This window comes from Podarcis tiliguerta, assembly GCF_965153285.1.
Source record: "Podarcis tiliguerta genome assembly, chromosome: 7".
NCBI lineage: Eukaryota > Metazoa > Chordata > Lepidosauria > Squamata > Lacertidae > Podarcis > Podarcis tiliguerta.
The window spans coordinates 64583814-64606312 of NC_139540.1; the positions used below are offsets into that span (position 1 = coordinate 64583814).

At 41.6% G+C, this 22499-nt stretch overlaps 1 protein-coding gene across 2 annotated transcripts in view; it reads right to left on the reverse strand.

Annotated features, from left to right (window-relative positions):
• Positions 1–21624, reverse strand: part of GMDS (GDP-mannose 4,6-dehydratase) — a 284442-nt gene extending 262818 nt beyond the window's left edge. The window contains exon 1 of one of the 2 annotated variants that reach the window (XR_014513385.1): positions 20851–21624. Coding sequence is in view for 1 of the 2 variants with exons in the window: in XM_083449591.1 (XP_083305717.1) it covers positions 20851–20958 (108 nt within the window). In the remaining variant the exon portion in view is untranslated. The remainder of the gene's footprint in view (positions 1–20850) is intronic. The other variant, XM_083449591.1, reaches the window with a different exon arrangement.
• Positions 21625–22499: the final 875 nt, after the last annotated feature.

Genomic DNA, 22499 nt, shown 5'->3' on the forward strand with positions numbered 1-22499 from the left:
TTGGAGTTGTGAACCCGAATTAAAAAAATAATGAAGCTCAAGTCAATTCACAAAACAGTTGTGCAAAGACATACACAGGAGATTATGAAGTGCCAGTCAGAACTTCGCTCGATTTGGGTTCAATTTCCTCACACAGGTTGAAAACAGCTCTTCTGTGATAGGAAGAGCACTTCTGCCAAGGGAAAGGCACTTTTGGATTCAAACAGGATCCTCTCTTAAACCCTAATCCTGAAAATATTCACTCGGCTTCCAATATCCCTTTCATAGAAAACATAGTCAAGTGTACAGCAACAGGCTGAACTTCGGGAATTCTTGAAGGGCATTAATTATCCAGTTCCTTGTAGCCAGTCTGGCTACAAGCCCAGTTTTGCAACAGACTACTTGAGTTGATTGCAATGTACTGGGAGACTGGCACGGTAGCTATATTTGGATGCAACTTTAAACCATGGTTAGGCACTACCTTCTCCTGAGCTTACACATGCCTCCTTTTTTTCTCCCCTGTGGCTTAGAAGAGGACCTTGAAACTTTCCAGTACTTTCTTAATTGCTTATCACAAAGTTTGAAGCATATGCATGCACTGTTAGCTAACCCCAGCTTGTTGCTTTAACCAAACCAGGGAGCATCATTTAACAATAGTTAATCTCAACAAGCCAGTTCCATAACCAGTAAGTTGAAGTTGGTTTTTTTGAACACTCAGCCCCAAATTTGGGGGGGAAATACTGAGGTTAAAAAAAAAGCAAAAGTTTCCAAATTCATCCTCCCAGCCACACTTGATTTATCAGCAGCTCTAGCTTTTAATTACTACAAAACAAACAGAAGTTACACAAATACATAAATATGATTATACAACATACCGTATTGGCCTGAATATAAGCCTCACTTTTTTTCCAAATTCCAACCATGAAAAGTTAAAGTGCGGCTTAAATTTGCGACCTCAGAAAAATGGCTTTTATGATATCACCACTGAAACAGACATGCGGTAAAATGGAACGGGTGTGAATGCCTGTGGAATTTTAAGGGAGCAGCTTATATTTGGGTATTGTCTTTTTTTCCTTTTCCCTCTTGAATTTTAAAGGTGCGGCTTATATTTGGGTGCGGCTTATATCTGGGCCAATACAGTAATCACACTTAGACAGTTATGATATAAATTGATATTGAAATAATAATAATAATAATAATAATAATAATAATAATAATAATAATAAATTTTATTTATATCCCGCCCTCCCCAGCCGAAGCCGGGCTCAGGGCGGCTAACAACACTAAAATAGTGCAACATTATAAAACATTATAAAAAATTAATTAAGATCAAATTCAAAATTGATGGCAACCATAAACTAAAGTTTTGTAAAGATTGCCAAAGGAGGGAGTCAGGCTGCACCCTGACCAAAGGCCTGGTGGAACAGCTCTGTCTTGCAGGCCCTGCGGAAAGATGTCAAGTCTTGCAGGGCCCTAGTCTCTTGTGACAGAGTGTTCCACCAGGTTGGAGCCGCAGCTGAAAAAGCCCTGGCTCTAATTGAGGCCAGCCTAACCTCTCTGTGGCCTGGGACCTTCAAGATGTTTTTATTTGAAGACCGTAAGTTCCTCTGTGGGGCATACCAGGAGAGGCGGTCCCGTAGGTACGAGGGTCCTAGGGGAAATCAACCAACAAATGACACCAACCAACAACCCTGGAGGCTTTGGCAGTCACATGGATATAAATTTATATCAAGGGAAAATATCCTATATTTATTAACATTTTCTAAATTTTAGTCAGTGACTGACACACCCCTCTGAGCTGCTAAAAGTTTAGCTGTAGTTTGCAAATTCCAGAAAAGTTCTCTTTTCTTACATTGTACCTTGTTAACATTTTAATTACCCAGGCATTTGCCTCTTATTTGAGTGTTGGTACTTCCTGATGATGATTTGAAACAGTTTGATGAGGCTTTTAAAAATGATATAGGATATATTTCTAAACTTTGATACTTATATTGATGTTTGACTTGTATTTTCTTTACTTTGTTAGACCTATGGGTGCTCCTACTGTAAGAAGGGCAACAGGCAAAAATGATGTGTAAATAAATGGAATAAAATCATTAATGGTTATAGAAATTCCATTGGTTTATAACACAAGTTACATCCTCTTCCAGAAGACTGAGAATTGGACTTTTTCTTATTCTTCTATACATCAATAAACTCAACCACTGCCAACACCTCTTACCCTTATCTTTGCTTGGATATATATATTTGACTTAACTGATAGGGAAGTCATATACAATTGTTAAAGTAGTTTAAAATAACTTGCTTTTATAGTAATACATAGACATAAGGTTGACTGAGCCTCATGAAAAGATATTTCATTACATGTGGGTTAATACTGGGCAACCCAGCATCTCCCCCCTTGCTTTTCTTCTTGACTAGTGTTAATAAGAGCAAATAACTTAGTGATAACCTTTGTAAAAAAATTGTCACATTGGAAAGAGGTTAATAACAGATTAATACTTATTTTCATTTGTCAATGATTTTGCTCAGTGGCTTTCAATACCATTCAAAGTGGTCCCTTCTGGACTGTTTTTCTGGCTCAGACAATATTTAGAGAAGTTACAAATAAATTATGAGAATGAGAGTGATTCTCATGATTTCTTCCTCCTTTGAGAAGTCAGCCTGGTGGAAGTCTTAATAATATTTACTAACTACCTAGAAATAGAAGATGTCAGGTACCAGCTGAAACGACTCGTATCTCCAGAAATTGCATGGAATGAAATGAGACTGGCCTTCTTCATCAGATGTGTCTTCACCATCAGTACTATCAGGGACAGAAAAGTTTGTCCTGGCAGAACATTTGCTTGTAAATTCCTAAAGATATGTGTAATGGTTCTAGGGGTTGCTCGTCCGTAAGTTGCCGCCACCCCTGGCTAGGTTACCTGGTCGAACCCTTTCTGTCTGGACAGCCTCAAGTTTCATGGCTGCCTCAGTCGCTGGCAGAATCCGTCAGTGGGCGTTTCTTGAACCTCTTCCAGCATAAAAGCTGTTTGACGCCCAGTCTCCTCCTACTCTCCCTGCGCGGAAGTCTTCTGCACAGGGAGGGTGTGGGCAGCGGAGTACCCGTACTCTCTCAGCTGGTCTCCGGCGAGGAGTCCTGGAGCCACCTCTCCGATTCCCCCATCTGCCCCCTTTCTCCACTGGTGTTACGCTGATTTCCTTCCCCAGTGGATGGGCTGCCTCTCTCCCTGCTGGGACCCTCTCCGGCATCCCTCTGGAGCCTTCTCTCCGCCTCCAGCTCCGATGGCAGTTCCCTGACAATATGCAAACACTCTGAATCAGACACAACAAATCTATAGATGGGCAGTTAATAACTTATTTTCTTCAACAATTAAGATGTGTTTTCTCCACCTATATTTTAAATCAGGTGAAGAGCTTCTTTTGGGTCTCTCAATGAAATCTTTCAGAAATAATCAAGCCAAGAGAAACATTTGCTGTTTTCCCTCCTTCCAAGATGCCATGTTATGCATCATACAACAGGTTAGCATTTAGTACATATTACGATTTTGTGATGAACACAGAAGCAAATTGACTAAAATCCTGGAGTCTCAGTGAAACCTTATAGGAAAGGGGGGAAAGCAGGATAGATGGGAATTAGTTTGTAACAAGCACTTAAATACATAGAATTCAAAACTGAAAAAAGGCAAACAGGCAAATATGTTTCCCCCATGTTTTTTACCCAAAACCACATGCTTTGCTTTAAGTTACAACCCTAACAACATTTTACTAGATGTCCTTCATTTTTCCATAGTTGCTAGTCAGCCAGTAACAGACAACTTTGCTCTCCTTCAATTAGTTTGGAAGTGAGAAGCCATAGGTAAAGTACTTTTAAAAAGCATCTGGTCCTCCTCTGATAGAATATGCATAACTCTTTCTGAACTCAGAATCCAAAACAGGGGTGTCTAGATTTTGAGATGAGAACATTTAAGAATTAGTTCACTGATGAAGAAACTGGAATACAAAAGTTCTTTCCTTCTCATATTGTAGGTATAGAGACTTGTGAGATAAATTGTTTGCAGACTTCATAGGCTACAAACATACAATACCTACACCAGCTTTGGATTTCAGAATAAAGGACACAATTTTGAACCCTATCATCAAAAATTGTAATGAGCTAATGTGTTGCCTTGCCACAAAGCATTAACAGTTTCTATTCAAATACTGTATTTACTCGAGTCTAATGTGCCATAGAATCTAATGCGCACCTCAATTTTCAGAACCTTGAAACCAAAAAAAAGTATTCGCTGAGAAATGTAAATGTGCCATCAAATCTAATGTGCACCTTAATTTTCGCAACATAATTTGGCCAAAAAAGGTGAGCATTAAATTCAAGTAAATACGGTATATGAATAAGAAACAAAATATTTTATAGACCAACTATCTTCAACACTTAGAAATTATTTGTATTAATCGTTGTTTTCATTTGATAAATGAGGTATCACTGAAATTCTGGTAAAAATTGTATATTATTTGCATAGGGATAAATCACAACTTGAGCAGTAGAAGAGAAACTATTTTTCATCCTTATTTTTAGATTCCTTGTGTCTAAAGTCAAAACCGAAATTAATTGGTGCAGAGTCACAGAAATCACAGAGAAACCTTAAACTTGGAACAAATATGAGAAAAGAATAAAGCAAGACAGAGTAAAAGAAGTACATAATGTATTCCTTCCACAAGCAAAAAATAATAGTCACAATCTGTAGCCTTAGATTCTCAAATCTAAGAATGAAACATGACTGTGCCCTTCTTTCACCGTATGTTTGTAAGACACCCTTCGGTAACAAACAATATTTATAATCAAGTCCTCAAAACTTGGTAGTCTTCCTTCCAGCAGGCAGGCTTCCAATTCCTGGCTAGTACAGACTCACCCATATCAACATGAGTTTCCTAAAATAGTTAACACACACACACATATCATCCATTATACACAAACCAGCAAGAAATCCACCTTTGACTTGCATCCTACCTTTCATCTCACCATACTGCAGAAGTTAGATGATGTTATACAGCATATTGTTTAAAAAGTACCAAGATTCTTTAGCACTCCAGGAAAACCCTGAAGTAACTGTAGCAGTTCTGTATCCAGCATACCTGAGCAACTCTAAACCAGTTTTAAAGAAATCAAGTTTCATAAAAGGAAGTGTATCTCCCCTGTCTAGACACCAAATTAAGGAACATTCCTCCCATTTCTATTTAAAATATAGGTTATATCTAACACATAGCAAGTATAGTTGTTTACCAAGGGAAAAAAACCCCACCTAACCTAAAACTTTAAACGTTAACTATTTATTTTCCTTAATATGTGGCAGTATTGCAGATATATTCCCTCAAAATAATATTTCTTTCTTTGTTATATTGGTTCTCAGCCCTTTCCCCAAATCTCAAGACTGGACACAGTAAGAATAAAATTAGTCTTAAAAAACAAAAATATTACACACAAACCTAAAATAAAATACAGTGTCAGATACAAAAGGGAAAATTCACATCCATCTATCCCCATTTCAGCCTGGGTAAAAAGTTGAACCTTGGCACAGCACAGAAATGTGTACAAAGTATGTGCAGGACACACAATCAAGGGAAATTTTATAACTTGGGAGCCACTACTAAGAAGGCTCTTCCACATGCTGCCACTCTTCAAACCTCCGAGGGTGGCGGAATTGTTAACAGACACCCTATGAGTGAAAGCTTTTTCTGTTTTGGTCTCTGTGGGGTGAGGTGATCTGTCTGGTATACGGGACCGCAGCTGCTTAGGACTTTATATTTCAAAGACCAAGACCTTGACTAGGACCTAAAGTGGACAGGCAGGAAGTGAAGTTCCCTCAGAACAGGTGTTATGCGAGCTCTCCAAGTCACACCTGTAAGCACCCTTGCAGCTGAATTCCACACCACCTTGAATGGAAGCCCCATATAGAACGCTCTGCAATTATTCAGAGGAGAAGTTATTACAGCATGGATCACAGTTGCTAAGCCTTCTCTCTCCAGGAAGGGCTATAGCTGGGCATCAAGGGACAGATTGGATCAAGCAGCACAAATTCTTAAAGCTTCCTGGGATATGGTCAGTGGACAGCGCACCCACAAGACTGGTTCTCTATGCCTAAATCTACCCCAAAACCTGTGGCTGTTTAAATAGCAGCTGTTGGTGGTCTATCCAATGCAATAAGATGATCAATCACTGACTGCTTCTAAAAAGATGCTGGACAGGGATCAGTTTACTGGAATGTGGCTGAACCTATATACCAGGCATAGGCAAACGTGGCCCTCCTGATGTTTTGGGACTACAATTCCCATCATCCCTGACCACTGGTCCTGTTAGCTAGGGATGATGGGAGTTGTAGTCCCAAAACCTTGGAGGGCCAAGTTTGCCTATGCCTGCTATATACCAATAAACAAAGCTGATGCTTAAGTGAACTAAGGAGAGGTCTCTTTCTTAGCTGAAGGAAACTTGAAAGGTGTTTAGGAAATCAGGAAAGAGGGAAGAAATGATAACTTTCTCCCCCATTTTCTAAATATCTGGAAAAAACCCTTATTTTCAACCACTCGTAAATGAATTGTAAAGAATATATTCATTCCTTCAAGGGGGAAAAGCATGTTAAGATAGCATGCAAGGCACATGCAGTTCCTTCTTGTTCTTTGAAATATTTCAAGTATTAGTAATAAACTACTTTGATTGCAAAGCAAGTTGCATTTATGGCCTGTTCGACATTTACTTTGTGCCCTCCAGATTTGTTGGACTGCAGCTCCGATAATCATGGCCAGTGGTCAGAAATGATAAAGGTTTTGGACTTCCGGAGGCGGCGCGAAACCGTGATGGCGGACCTCTTCGAGCTCTGAAGAGGGGCACCGCAGAAAAGGGTTGTTTCGCTACGGCGCAGCGGCAACCCATCAAGAAAAACCACGGACAGAGAGAGTCCGTGGCCGTGGGACTCGGCGGGCACCTGGAGCGACCCCAAATTCGCGGAAGGGACCCCGTAAGGGGCTCCGGAGTGAAGGAGGGGGAGCGGTGCTGTGAGTTCATCGCTCTTTCTGCGGAGGCGAAGCCGCGCGGCTGTCACGGATGAGCGCTGACCTTTCTTCCAAAAAATACTACTCTGAAACAGCAAACCCGTGAGTAAGGACTTAAGATTTGTTACAATAACTTGAAGAAATTTGGCTGAAACCGGGAGACGAGAAAGAGGAAGTCCGTCTTCCGGCACTGCTTATAAGATCAAAGCAGACTGTTTAAAGAGCGGAAAGCGCTGTGAACAGGGAAGCTTTAAGGCTTTAAAGTGGGACTTTCGTGCACACTTGAAATTCTATTCTTAAAGGAAGAAAAAATACAGTTTAAATTGGACTTGGAGCGGTCCCCCATGGGGCGAGGGAAGACTCTAACCCCAAATCTTCGGGTGGCCGGGTGAAGTTGCTTGACTGCGGAACTGTTACAAACTTCCAGATACTTTTGTAACTGAAGTGCAACTTTTGGGCTTACTTAGTTTGAGTGGATACAATTGCAGGCACCTTGTTGGAACATTGTTAAACGTTTTAAAGTGCTCTGCAGGACTTTTTTCTTAGTGTTTTGGAACTAACTTGCTTTTAAAATTGTTTTTGAAAACGGAAACTTTAATGGCGGAAAAGTTACCTTCTTCTTACTAATTTTTGGTGGCACTCCCCCTAGAGGACATTGGATAACAAAGGCCTGGGAAAAGTTTTTTTGCTTACTTTCTTTCTCCAGACTGTTTATAAATTTGGACTTGTCTTTCCCATGGGATTACAACATCTGACCTTGAACATTGACTGATGAGTGGTACAGGAAAGACAAGAGCAGCCAAAGCTAAGGAAGCTAAGGAAAAAGAAAAAGCAAAAAAGCAGGCACAGCTTTTGCAAACAACTTTAACTCAGGGACGTAGACTATCAGTGCCTGCTGTGCTTGCAACACAAAAAGTAGAAAGTGAAAAGCCTGAAAAATCTGAAGAGGAAGATATGGCATCAGGAGGAGCAGAGGCAGCACTGAAACAAGTTTTGGAACAATTGTCAACATTAAATCAAAAAATTGATAACCAATCAACAAAAATTGACCAAGCTACATCCTCGATCCAGAAATTGACAGATCAGGTTTCCCAACACACCCAAGCAATTGAAAAATTGCAAGGAGCAACGGAAGAGAACCGTAAATTGGCAGGGGAAGCCGTTGAAATTGCAACATCAGCTAAAAAAGAGGTTGAGGAAGTTAAAGCAGAAGTCAAGCCTCTGCATAAACAGATAGGGGACCAACAAACCTATCTCTCTTTGGTGGAACTGAAAAACCGGGAGACTAATCTTAGGCTTAGGGCGGTCCCAGAAATCGAACAAGAAGATTTGATTGGATTTTTGACAACAGAATTTTCAAAGTTCTGGGGCTTAAAAGAAGAAAGTGATTTTAAAATAGTATCGGCTTTTCGACTGGGAAGATTGGTAAGAAAAGATAGATTTAGAGACTGTCTAATAGCTTTGAGATCAAGAGAGGAGAGAGACAAAATATTAGGCCTACACTTCAAAAACTCAATTGAGATACAAGAGAAAAGGGTGGAAATCTACCGAGATATTCCTAAACAGCTATTGGATCTGAGAGCCACCTATTCAGAATTGGCTAAGTTGTTGAGACTTAACTCAATCCCTTATAGGTGGGAGTTCCCACAAGGACTATCATTTACTTACAAACAGAAGAAGGTTAAAATAAGATTACCAGAGGATCTACAAAAGTTCCAGCACGACCACGGAGAAGATCTCCAAAAAGAAGCAGCAGCCCTTTGGCCTATACTTAAACCAGGACCCACTCTGCCAGCAGGCGGAGGGACGCCTAAACCCTCGGAATTAGAGGAAAAAGAAGATACACCGCTCTAGGTGTAACAGAATAGTTCAGGATGTCTCTGCAGCTACTCAGTTGGAATATAAATGGCGGAAATTCCCCGGAGAAAAGAAGGAAACTGTTTCATATATTGAAGAAAGAACAATTGGATATTATTTGTTTACAAGAAACCCATGTGACCAGGCTCCACAGGAAAGTTTTGGTCAACAAAAGACTAGGCCAAGAGTTTATTTCTTCAGACAAGGTAAAGAAAAGAGGAGTGGTGATTTATGCTAAGGAGAGCCTGATACCTAAATTTTTATTCAAAGATGAATATGGAAGAATTCTGGCAATTGAAATCCAGACCCAAGGAGAAAAAATATTGATACTAGGAATTTATGCTCCAAACGACGGGAAATCAGAATTTTTCAAGAAGCTGCATGAGACGCTGCTGGACTATCTGGACTATGCTAACATCATAATGATGGGAGACATGAATGGAGTGGTGTCTACACATATGGATAAGTCTTATAACCAAAATCTAACATCAGACGGCAGACTGCCTAAAACTTTTTTTGAAATGACTGACAATCTGGATTTGATTGATATATGGAGGACAAAGAACCCCCTAGGTAAAGAAGGAACTTTCTTCTCTGAGGCCCACCTGTCCTGGTCAAGGATCGACCAAATCTGGACCTCCAGGGGGCTGGCACCCAAGACTAAAAAGGTGGAAATCTGCCCAAAAACATGCTCCGACCACAACGCTCTGAAATTAGATCTCAGACTTACTCAAACCGGTTCCTTCAGATGGAGAATGAATGACACTCTTTTAAGAGATCAAGAGATTGTGAAAAAGGCCCAAAAAACATTAAAGGACTATTTTGAGATAAATTTGAATACTACAGTAGAAAAAAGAACGATCTGGGACGCAAGCAAAGCTGTCATGAGGGGGTTTCTGATACAACAGAATACAATTAAGAAGAAGCTCTGGAATGGAAAGAAAGATAAAATACTGGAGAAAATACATCAAGGAGAGAAAAAATTGAGAACTAAACCAAAGTCAAAGGATCTGTTGAGAGAAATTAAATTCCATCAAGCAGAATATTCAAAATTGATTAATCAGGAGATTGAATGGAAAATAAAACAGATGAAGCAAAGATCCTTTGAATCAGCAAATAAATGTGGAAAGCTGCTAGCTTGGCAGCTGAAAAAAAGACAAAAGTTGAATACAGTTACAAATCTAGAGATTGAAGGAAGAACGGTGCAGAAACCAGAGGAAATTAGGAAGTGCTTCCACAGATATTTTAAAGAACTTTATGTACAGGGGCCTCAGAAAGAATCAGAGATAGATCATTTTTTAAAGACAAATGGACTATCAAAAATAACTCAAGATAAAAGATCAATCTTGAACTCTACAATAACCACCCAGGAAATTGAAAGTGCCATTCAGAACATGCAACTAGGCAAATCTCCAGGCCCGGATGGGCTTACCTCCAAATACTACAAGACTTTGAAAGACTATTTAACACAACCCTTGTTGGAGGTATGCAACCAGATCATGGATGGGAAGAGGGCACCAGAAACGTGGAAAGAAGCGTTCATCACATTGATACCTAAGATAGAATCTGAAAAGACTCAACTCAAGAACTACCGCCCCATCTCACTCCTGAATGTGGATTACAAAATATTTGCAGACATTTTGGCAAGTAGACTTAAAAAAGTTTTAATTGAAGTAATTCACAAAGACCAAGCAGGCTTTCTCCCTGGTAGACATTTATATGAGAATACCAGAAACATCATCGATATTTTGGAACTTTTACAAACTAACAGGAACACAAGGGCGGTGTTAATTTTTGTTGATGCGGAGAAAGCATTTGACAATATATCTTGGATGTTCATGAAGAAAAACTTGGAAGGGATGGGAGTGGGGCGGGGGTTTGAAAATGGGTTACGAGCAATTTATTCAGAGCAAAAGGCCAAATTAATAGTGAACAATGTGGTGACGGAGGAGTTCAAAATTGAAAAAGGGACACGACAAGGGTGCCCTCTATCCCCTCTTTTATTCATTTCAGTCCTGGAGGTGCTATTGAACATGATAAGGGAGGACCGGCTGGTACAAGGGATAGAGGTCGGAGTGAAACAATATAAACTTAAAGCTTTTGCAGATGACCTAGTTTTGACATTGCAGGAGCCAGAATCCAGTACAAAAAGAGTTCTTGAACTTATATCTGAGTTTGGTCAGGTGGCGGGGTTTAAGTTGAACAAACAAAAAACCAAGGTTTTGACCAAGAATTTGACACTTACAGAAACAGAGGGGTTTCAGAGAGAAACAGAATTAAATGTGGTAAAGAAAGTGAAATACCTAGGGATCTATTTGTCTTCCAAAAATTTGAATTTATTTAAGGACAATTATGAAAAATGCTGGTTGGAAGTAAAGAAGGATTTAGAAATTTGGTCAAGATTGAAACTTTCCTTGTTGGGAAGGATTGCAGCAATTAAAATGAATGTATTGCCGAAAATGTTATTCTTGTTTCAAACCCTACAGATCGTGGACAGAGAGGAATGTTTTGGAAAATGGCAGAAGGATATATCTAAGTTTGTCTGGCAGGGCAAAAAGCCCCGAATAAAGTATAAAATATTAACTGATTCAAAAGAAAGAGGGGGGTTTGCCCTGCCGGATTTGAGGTTGTACTATGAAGCTGCAGCCTTCTGCTGGCTGAAAGATTGGTTTTTGCTAGAAAACACCGACGTCCTAGATCTGGAAGGTTTTGATAATGCATTTGGTTGGCATGCATATCTATGGTATGACAAGGTTAAAGTTCACAAATTGTTTAAAAGCCATATTGTCAGAAAAGCGATTTTTGCAGTCTGGATGAAATATAAAGACTTATTAGAGAGTAAAACACCGAGGTGGCTATCACCGGTGGAGGCCAAAGCTCGAAAAAGACCCAATATGGAGGCCTATTGGCCGAAATATTGGGAATTAATTGAAAAAATTGGAGACGGTTGGAAGTTGCAGAGCCAGGACAAATTAAAAAACAAGGTGCGAGATTGGTTACATTATGCTCAAATTCAAGAGGTTTTTAAAATGGATAAAAAGGTTGGTTTCCAGGAGGGGAAATCGAAACTAGAGACAGAATTGTTAGAACCAAAGACCAAGATTTTATCTAGAATGTATAACTTGCTGCTTATGTGGAACACACAGGATGAGACAGTTAAATCTGCTATGATAAAATGGGCACAGGATGTTGGACATAATATTATGTTTGAAGACTGGGAAAGGTTATGGAACACCGGAATGAAATTCACGGCATCTAGTGCCTTGAAGGAAAACATTATGAAAATGATATACCGGTGGTACATGACCCCAGTCAGGCTAGCCAAGATGCATCACCTGTCTGACAACAAATGTTGGAAGTGTAAGGAAGCAGAGGGGACTTTCTTCCATCTCTGGTGGACCTGCCCAAAAGTGAAGGCCTTCTGGGAAATGATTTATAATGAATTGAAAAAGGTATTTAGGTATACCTTTCCTAAGAAACCAGAGGCCTTCCTGTTGGGCATGGTGGACCAGAAAATGTCAAAGAAAGATAGAACTTTGTTTATGTACGCTAGCACAGCAGCAAGAATACTCATTGCAAAGAGTTGGAAGACACAAGATTTGCCCACGCTGGAGGACTGGCAGACGCAGTTGATGGACTACATGGAGATAGCTGAACTGACCGGCAGAATCCGAGATTTGGATAAAGAAACAATTGAGGAGGACTGGGGAAAATTTAAAGATTATCTGAAAAAATATTATAAGCTGTATGAATCCTAAGAAAGTGCATGATTAGGAAACGTTAAGCTTCTGCGAATATGATTAAGTAAATGGTAAAATTAGTGACAAAAGAGAAAAGGAGACAATTTAAATTGAATATGTTATGTTTATTTTAAAGGTATTGAAATTGAGATATAATATATTGTATTTGGATACATAACATTCGAAAGTTACAACAAGGTATGAAATAAGGTAACAAAATGCTGACATTGTTAATGCAAAGAACGCAGAATCGGAAGGGGTGGGGAAGTCCAAGTTTTATTTTGTTTTTGTTGTTAAAAAAGAGAAAATTTGTTTCTTGTAACTACTTTATTTGTTTATAAACCTATAAAATTATGGAAAGAAACGCAATAAAAAAATTTATAAAAAAAAAAAAAGAAATGATAAAGGTTTTAAGTCCAACAAACATCTGGAGGACCACAGGTTCCGCAGCCATACTTTAGGCACTACCAAAACACATTTGCAATGACTTAGAGATCTGCTTTAAAAGGGGGAAAAGAAATCAGTTAACACATAAATATGATGGAGCAGTTCCATCACTACAAGACTGCTCTTATTCTAACCAGCCAAATCTTCGGCTACAGCACCTAGTTCATTGTACATTTTATTTTGTTATTTAAAATAATATAGGATTAATTTTCTGTTAAAAGTTTCAGTATTCAACATTTTAAAAAAAGAAAAGAAAAAAAGAAGATGCATTAGCAAATAAAAAGATGCCCTTGCTACAAGATTAGTTAAATTTGGACATTCTTAGCACATACAAAACACAATTGAGAAGTGAGAAAATAAAGAAAATAAGTATTTAAAACACAAACACAATAATTCAATAGTATACTTATTGTACAAAGCCTAGTGGAAATTTGTCTAGAGTAACTCAATTACAGGAAGTCAGGCATAAAAGCTCTGGTTTCCACCTAGTACTGTAGTTGTACAAATGTAAAAAAAATGGCAGATATTTCAGAAATATATTAAACCCTTCTATCATTTTTCTAACTCAAAAAGTACAGTAGTCGTTTACATAAGACACTCATTCCCATTAAAACCTGGTGTAAATGATTGCCCTCAAAGTAAATGGTATCAATATTTGCTCTACTAAAAATCACAATAACATTTGTGTGTTCACAGATAAGTAGCCACTCCAAATGGCCCATTATACCAGAGCCAACAGAGAGCTGCTCTTGCAACAGAAAACAATACTTCATTTTATATTAACACTACACTAAACCTTGAATACCTATTCTTGACTTACTTTCAAAAGAAATTACAAGTAAGATGCTCCACACTAGTAAAAAGGAAACATCAAATTCAAGTCCGGTAGATAAATAATGGCCTCGCCAAACTTTTCTGTCTCGGCATTTCTCCATTCACAGATCACCAGAAAATTTAGATATGAATTGAATTTCAGTTATCTGAGTGGCTTCAGTTATCTGGAACAACCCAGCCAGATTATAAACACAGCCGGGTTATAAATAATAAAATTATCATCATCATCTGCAGTGACACCAACAGCTTGGTAAGATATACAGTAGCACCTCGGCTTATGTTACCCTCGGGTAACATAAACTTTGGGGTGTGATAGCAGCAAACCCAGAAGTGTTTCACTGTGCATGCATGTGCAGAAGCGCTCTACTGCTCCATGTGCATGTACACAAGCGGTCTGCTGCCATGCGCGAAGGCACAAAAGTGGTCCCTCTGGTTGTGGAAACCTCAGGATCCAACCGGAGCTCCAGAACGGACCCTGTCCACAACCAGAGGTACCACTATATTTCTATCCAGGAAGTGAAATCGTATTTGACTCTAGGAACCTAAGAAGCTGCCTTGCATTGTGTCAAACCATTGGTCCAGCTAGCTCAGTAGTGTCCACACTGACTGGCATCAGCTCTCCAGGGTTTTAGGCAGGAATCTCCTCCAGCCATACCTGGTGGAGATGCCAGGGATTATCCTGGGACCCTCTGCATGCAAGGCAGATGCTCTGCCACTAAGCTACAGCCCTTCCCCATGGTAAGTGTGGTGTTTGTATGGAGCCCCTGGTCGTCTCACAGACTATTGACCCGTACACCACTAATCCGCTGCCACCAACCAGGTCCTCCCCAGTAAATCACTTAGTCTCAATCAGGTTCTTAACAAAGAAGAGTGTAGTTTATTGCAAACACAAATAAACTTTAACTGCATTCAAAACGTTGTTACTCTTTACCTTCTTAGTCTGATTTTAGCCTGTCTCTAACTCTTCTACCTCCCCTCACACAAGAACCAACTGCACTGTCTCTCTATTTCCAATTGTCTGCCAACTGCTTTCCCAACCTACCAACCAACTGAAACCAAATAACCCAAATCTCGGGCTAAGCCCTTTTATAAACAGGTAGGCTCCGCCTCTGGCTTTTCTATTGGTCTGCCTATTAACTCTTTCTCTCCCCCTGTACTGACATTTTAAAAAAGAACGGGCAAATGCCACAGTAAGCAATGGTGATCAAAAGTTGATTGCGTTGTGACCAGTACTTGGGCTGCCACAGGAAGAAACAAATTCCTGAATTCGACACAGAAGCAAAGCAGAGCCTTCAGACCAGCCAGCAGCTTAGGTGTGACTCAGTGGTGTGCAGTGAAATTTTTCATAGGGGAACAGTTAGGGCCAGAGGTTGCAAGGCATGGGGCAACGTCACACATGTGAGCATTGTGCCTCCCTCTCTAAGCCAGGCAGAAAACTCCCAGGCTTTGGGAAGGGGGCATCAGGTCTCTGACAGGATGCTGGAGCCCTCCTGCCTCCCTCCAAAGCCAGGTAGGCTTTGGGAAGGTGGCAGAAGGGCTCTTGGACCCCTCAGAGTATCGCATCTCCCTCCATAAATCAAGCAGAAGATTCCCAGGCTTTGGAAGGAGACACCGCCACCAGGGGAACATTTATGGGACTAGCCTAGTCCCTCTAGTCCACTGACCGCACGCCACTGGGAGACTCTCATATTCCGCATGTACTGTGCATAGTGGCCATCTTTCCAGTGACTGGAGTCCTGGGGTAGGGAAGAAGGGAGTTTTGGAGTCACTGCTGCACTTTGTGCTTGTCACTGAACAAAAGCTACATTGAGGAACAACGACATTTCCAATCCACAAATCTAGGAGTTGCATCTTCCCTGCCCCAAATATGCACATTGCCTGGCCATACTAGCTTAACTTTAAACCCAGAATTCTTACTCTCTCCGCCACGGCACCACACTTGCTACTACAGTGGTACATCGGGTTACATACGCTTCAGGTTACATACGCTTCAGGTTACAGACTCCGCTAACTCAGAAATATTACCTCGGGTTAAGAAGTTTGCTTCAGGATGAGAGCATAAATCGTGCTCTGGTTGCGTGGCAGCAACGGGATGCCCCATTAGCTAAAGTGGTGCTTCAGGTTAAGAACAGTTTCAGATTAAGAACGGACCCCCGGAATGAATTAAGTACTTAATCCAAGGTACCACTGTATTCCAGATATTGAAGTGTTTTCAGTTTGTTTTGTGGTAAGCAAAAACTGAGACCAAGGAGCTCAAATACTATACTTCTTAGTACAGTGGTACCTCAGGTTAAGTACTTAATTCGTTCTGGAGGTGGAGGTGTGTTCTTAACCTGAAACTGTTCTTAACCTGAAGCACCACTTTAGCTAATGGGGCCTGCCACTGCTGCCGCCGCGCAATTTCTGTTCTCGTCCTGAAACAAAGTTCTTAACCTGAGGTACTATTACTGGGTTAGTGGAGTCTGTAACCTGAAGCGTATGTAACCTGAAGAGTATGTAACCCAAGGTACCACTGTATCTACCCAGTAATGCATTCAAAGCCCTTAAAAGAAAAAAAATGAACATGGGGTGGGATGAAGTGAAGTAAGACATAAATATTATTATGTTTGGAGTATAGTAGAAGCTTAATGTTTAATACAGTTTTTGACCAAACTGGCTTGTCAACTCCATGAGTGCTCTGGAGTGTCAGTGTTCTTATTGCGACTAGCTGTCAAAGGCTCTATGTACATTTTCGTACGTGATCAAGTCTGATTGCTTATAGTAATGCTGCTTTAGCAAGCCATAGACCCCCATTTTACATGGCAGGTATTAGAAAACCTACTTCTTTGGTAAACTATATCCATCTGTAGAACAGTTACAAATTATGTGCTGTTTGAAAAGCGACTTGATTTGTTAACTGTAACAATGTCCCTTAGTAAATGGAAACAAATGTGTTTTTACCAGTAACAAAGTTAATATTTTATGTTTTTAAACATATGCTGTACAGTACTTGTTGCTAATGTATTGCTTCCTTCTTCTTCATGATCCTAGAAGGCTTCTTCAATATTTTACTGAAATATTATGAATAAACTTTGGTTAGCTTACATTGTATCTAATCCTTTCCAGCAAGTGAAACACAAGGCTCCTGAATCTCAAGACTAACATTTTAGCACAATGGAGATAAAGGAAAAAGCTTAATCAGCTTGAATGAGAACATTTCATCAAGCATATTCTGTGGCCTGGTTCAGATGATGGTTTAAGTCTTCATAAACCCATCTAGGACACGAGGAGCTATGGGGGGGGGGGGAGTGTTCGTGCTGTCATATGTTAGCTTCAGAATGAAAATCCAGGCAGATTTCCGCCTTTATATCCAAATGTGAACTTTAGCATATTGTCAGTTGACAAATCAGGAAATTATCCCAGGATTGTTTGGGAGAACCTATCATATAGATTTTGAGCAAGCTATTAAAATGTGAAATGCTAGAACAAATATGTAACTTCCTTGTAGGTATAACTATAACCTTGGAGCCCAGAAGAATGTAATACAGTTAGGGGTGGACTAATCTAGTTTCTTGTCATGCACCTTGGAAAAATGCCTTGGTATTTTCCAGGGTGAAATGAGTCTAGGATTCTCTGTGAAATGATTTGTACGTGGGAAGGGTTTGTAAAAACATTTGAAAGACAGAGAGGTTTAGCTGAATGAACTAAAAGGGGAAGCTTGTTCTAACATAGAAAAAAGTATGAAATATTAAGCGGTTCAGAGTGGTATGAGGCAGCATATGGGCAAGTAAAGTAATTGAAAAAGAGAAAAGTGTGTGTAGAGGGGACAACTAGATACTTGAAGCCAATATGGAAAATGAGTGCCACTCAGAACAGTGTAATATACATCTGAGTAAACATGTAAAGTAAAAGGTAAAGGTACCCCTGCCCGTACAGGCCAGTCTTGCCAGACTCTAGGGTTGTGTGCCCATCTCACTCAAAGAGGCCAAGGGCCAGCGCTGTCCGAAGACACTTCTGGGTCACGTGGCCAGCGTGACAACGCTGCTCTGGCGAGCCAGAGCCGCACATGGAAACGCTGTTTACCTTCCCGCTAGTAAGCGGTCCCTATTTATCTACTTGCACCCAGGGGTGCTTTCGAACTGCCAGGTTGGCAGGCGCTGGGACCGAACAGCGGGAGCACACCCCGCTGCGGGGATTCGAACCGCTGACCTTTCGATCGGCAAGCCCTAGGTGCTGAGGGTTTAACCCACAGTGCCACCCGCGTCCGAGTAAACATGTAGAAGATGGGAATGACCACGAATCATGGCTCTCTGACGTATTTTCAAATTCATTTGATACACTTCATACTTGTGAGACAGAGCCACAAAATTAAAGTTTTAGTACATGAATTTCTGAATATGTATACTTTTGTGCTTCCAGCAGGTTTACAATACTGATTATAATCTTGTCGAACGCTTTATACTGCTGGGCATCCGGTGCATATCCTGTTAAAGGCAAACAGTACCGGTGATAACATATTGTAATCTTGAATATGTCATGAAAGGAACGCTAGCCAGTTTGCATTTCACAATAAGTCACACAATTCTGTCAAGGAGTGAGTTAGATCCAAAGCATCATCAGCAAGGTTCTGCTGGGGCAGCAGCACTTCCTCTTCTCTCCCCACACTCCCCCCAAATCATCTTTGGAGGGTCTCCCAACCCTCTGTAGCTTATTTTGAAGGCACAGACAGGAGGAAAGGAAGGCAAGGTTCCATCCCGCTAGCACAAGTTGTGTGTGTTAGCAGAACATGAGTGTTGGATACCACGTAGTGTATTTTTTTAAAGAATTAAGCTGTTGTATGTACTTCCAGCTGGAGACGGCATAACATTACACTCCATTCAGATGGTCTGCAGAGAGATTGTAGAACCGTGAAAATAACTGTGCTTGGCTCTGCATGTGATTTAATATTTATGACAATAGAGATACAGGTCATTTTGATGAGGGTTGGATTATAGATTAACAAAGTATTGGCCTAGGCCTCATGGCTTTGACATGTTGCTGGTGCTGTCTGTTAACATTCCCCTTATAATTAAACAAATAAATAGTTCTCTTTGGGCACAATTCAACTAACTTACATAGACTGGATTGGATCCAGACTTAGGCTGAAATCCTAACTCCACTTACCAATAGAGTACACCCCATTTAATTCGATAAGATATACTTCTGAGTAGATATGACAAGGATTATACTCTAAGTCATACGTAGACTAGGCCCATTGAAATCAGTGGGATTTAAGTTAGTCATGACTAGCTTAAATCACCTTGATTCAATGGGTCTTCTCTAAGCATGACCAAGAGAGCAATCCAAACTCCTCCCCCATCCAACTAGGAATTTACAGAGTGATGGTCATCATCATATCCACAGCATCAAGCCACCCAACTGGCAAGCAGAAGAGACTGTGTGGAGGAGCAGCACCCCTGCCCAATCCACACACACCCCTCAGCTTGGCACAGAAGGGATTCTCAGAACCTGCTAACAAAAACAGGCACATCCATCACATTAGAAACGCAAATTATGGCTATTAAAATATGTCAAAAATGAGTTATTCATATATCTTGACTAATAGAACTAAAGTTTATTAGCAGCAGAGAAAAGGGAGGGAAAGGAAAAATGCTATATATTGTAGTCACTTGCCTTCACTGTAACACCTGCTGATTAGCAGCTTTTCCTTCAAAATAAAAGCAGCAATGTTAAGCAATAAAAAGCGTATGTAACATACAACATACTCTGACTATAACAGGCTGCAGACAGTCCAGTTCTTCAGTTCTTGCAACTACTAAAAGAACAAGAGACCAGTGCTACCATAGAAGCGAGTGCACACTTATGATTTATTCCCACATTATGCATTTTTACTCAGAACAAGCTCTTCCACATAGAGACTATAGTGTGATGTATAACAAGACAAGACAAAAAAAGGGGGGGTTGTACATATGCAGTATTTAATACAACATTTTATGAAAGAGGTCACCCACAACTCAGAGCTAATAGAATCATAGAGTTGGAACACAAGGATCATCTAGTCCAACCCCCACATGGGACTCAAACCCATAACCTTAAGTGTCTCATGAGTCATTCTCTACCAACTGAGCAACCCTTCAGTAATAAAGCACACGTCTTGTATAAGGTCCAATCACCGGCATCTCCAGTTGAAGGATCTGAAGTAGACTTCTGGTGGCCGCTTGACATCTCACATAGCTGCTAACAAACACCTATACGTCCACCACAGAGACATTTAGCCTTGAAACTCGTAACTGCACTGGTGTGATTAGTATTTCAGGTTCAGGTTTCACAAAGGAAACGTATCACGTCGGTTCAGTCAAGCTCATTTGCACTGATTCCCCTCTCCCTTTCCTCCCCCAACGCCAAATTCAGTTTTGCTAAGGCAGATATTCCATGATACCTTCCACAACAGAAATAAACAGGTCAGGTGGGACTAGGCTTCATCATCATCAGTGTTTTTTTCTGGGGGACGCACCCCCCCCCAAACACTTTGTGAATCTTTGTACTTTTGTCCATTTACTGCATGTGTTTTTCCCAATTTGAACTACAAAACGGTGGTTTTCTGAATTCAAAATGAGAGTACCTCTAAACCTATTCTTTTTAGAAAAAAAGCACTGATGGTGATTATAATAATTCAGCTTCTGCCTTCTGGAAGAAGGTACAGGGTTATAAAGACTAGGACTAGCTACCTGAGAAACGGTTTCTATTCAAATGCGATTTTGGTTTTAAATGCAGCGTAAGGTAGTCCCTATGGGAGTATATTGTATTTAATTATGGGGTACCAGAGTTTTTAGGGGGCTGACCAGGCTAGGATAGCAGGCTTGTTGGTTTTTGAACGTCTGATGTAGCTTTTTTTTCAGTTTCGTTGTTCTGTATGGGACAATGACAATAAAGATTATCGTATCGTAATAATAGACTGGGCTGCACTTACCTGGCCTGTGATGCCAGTGACGAGGGCGACTTTCCTGGGGCTCATATCTGCACAGTTCTCTGTCGCCAAGCTCGAGCAGGTGTCTTCCTGCTGCTGGGAATGTGCCATGGCCCTGGCAGGGGAGGGGCTGCAGGAGTTTACAGATGCCGTGGCACCCAAGGGGGGAAGGAAGGAGCAGGGTGGCGAGGACGTGTGAGCTGTTACTGCGGAGAAGGCGTGTCACCCCACGCGCGCGTTTCGAGGGCGGCAGCAGCAACCAAGTATCCCCTCAGCTGTGCTCACAGGGGCGCTTGCAGGCTCCAGGTAGAAGGGGCATCACCTACTACCTGAGGCAGGGTGGGGCGACTTGGCTGGCTTCCATGGCCGGATATTTGCTTTGCCAAGGTGCCCATTGGATGCAAAAAGCCACCTCACCTCGACCAAAAAATTAAAGGTTTCTCGCGCAGGGCGGGAAGGTCGGGGCCAACATGCATGGGGAGCCTGTGGTGTGTGTCTTTACACCTGCCACCCACTCTCTCCCGCCTTTTCGCCCCCTAGGTAAAGGTGAGCGCGCCTCAGGTGCTCCTTTCCCTTTTGCCTCCCCTTTGCGTTCCCCGCCCCGGAACTATTGCAGCGGGGTCCCTTTAAGAACCACGAGGGGATATAAGGTGTGGGACCGGCCGGTCGGCCTCGTTCTTCTTCCCCCCGCACTCCGTTTCCGCTTCTTGAAAAACAGCGGCAGGCGCCTCCTCCGTCAGCCAATCGCGAGAGGCGCCGCTTTCGCTCCCCCTCCCTCCCGCGAGGCAGGAGGAGGCGGGCGAGTCCTCTCCGTGCGGTGAAGCGAGCGGTGGGCGGTGATTGGGTGACGTGGCGGAGGAGGTGAAGGGAGGGAGGGGCTGCAGAGGGCTCGCCACAGCCGGCTTTGCTCAGGCTGAGGGAGGGGGGCGGAGCCAGAAGTGGGGACTTCCTGGGTTTCGATGACGCGAAGGGAGAGCAGAGAGTCCGCGCGTCCTTGATGGGTCCAGAACAGGAAGCGTGAGGGAGCTGGGGGAGGGGGACTCAGCGCCCTCTGCGAGCGGAGGAGTAAACTGCAGGCAAGTGAAGTTTTTCATGTTTTTTGAAGTTGAGTCGGGAAGATTTTGGGGGTATCACATGGCGGGACAGATTTTGAAGCAAAGGTGTGCACTCCCAAGCCCGCATTCCCAGCATGTTTGCACTCCTGTCTCAGCAGCGTCTTGCGCTGGCTTGGTCATGTCCACAAAATGGAAAGTTGTTGAGCTTTCTTTAAGTTTTGCCCAAAGCTGTTGAGCTTTTGGGGGGCAAAATCGAAAAAATAAAAAATTAAAATGCCGTTTTTGAGATAAATCAGCAAAAACGGCACTGCCAACGTGGGTTGCCATATATCCGGGTTGTTCCGGGCATATGGTCAATTTCCGGCCGGGCACTGCTGGGAACAGCATTATTGTCTGCAAAAATCCAGACATATGGCAACCTTATTTTAGCCAACTTTATCCCGTTTAAGTCTGCTTACCCAACATAGCCCCCTTAAGTCCCCTTATACCACTTTGCTAAGTTGGCTAAGTGGGGAATTAAGTGGGCTAAGTCGTCTGCATTGGGACTTAAGTGAGCTAAGTAGGGACTTAAGTCCCCTTTTAGGCAACTTAAGAACC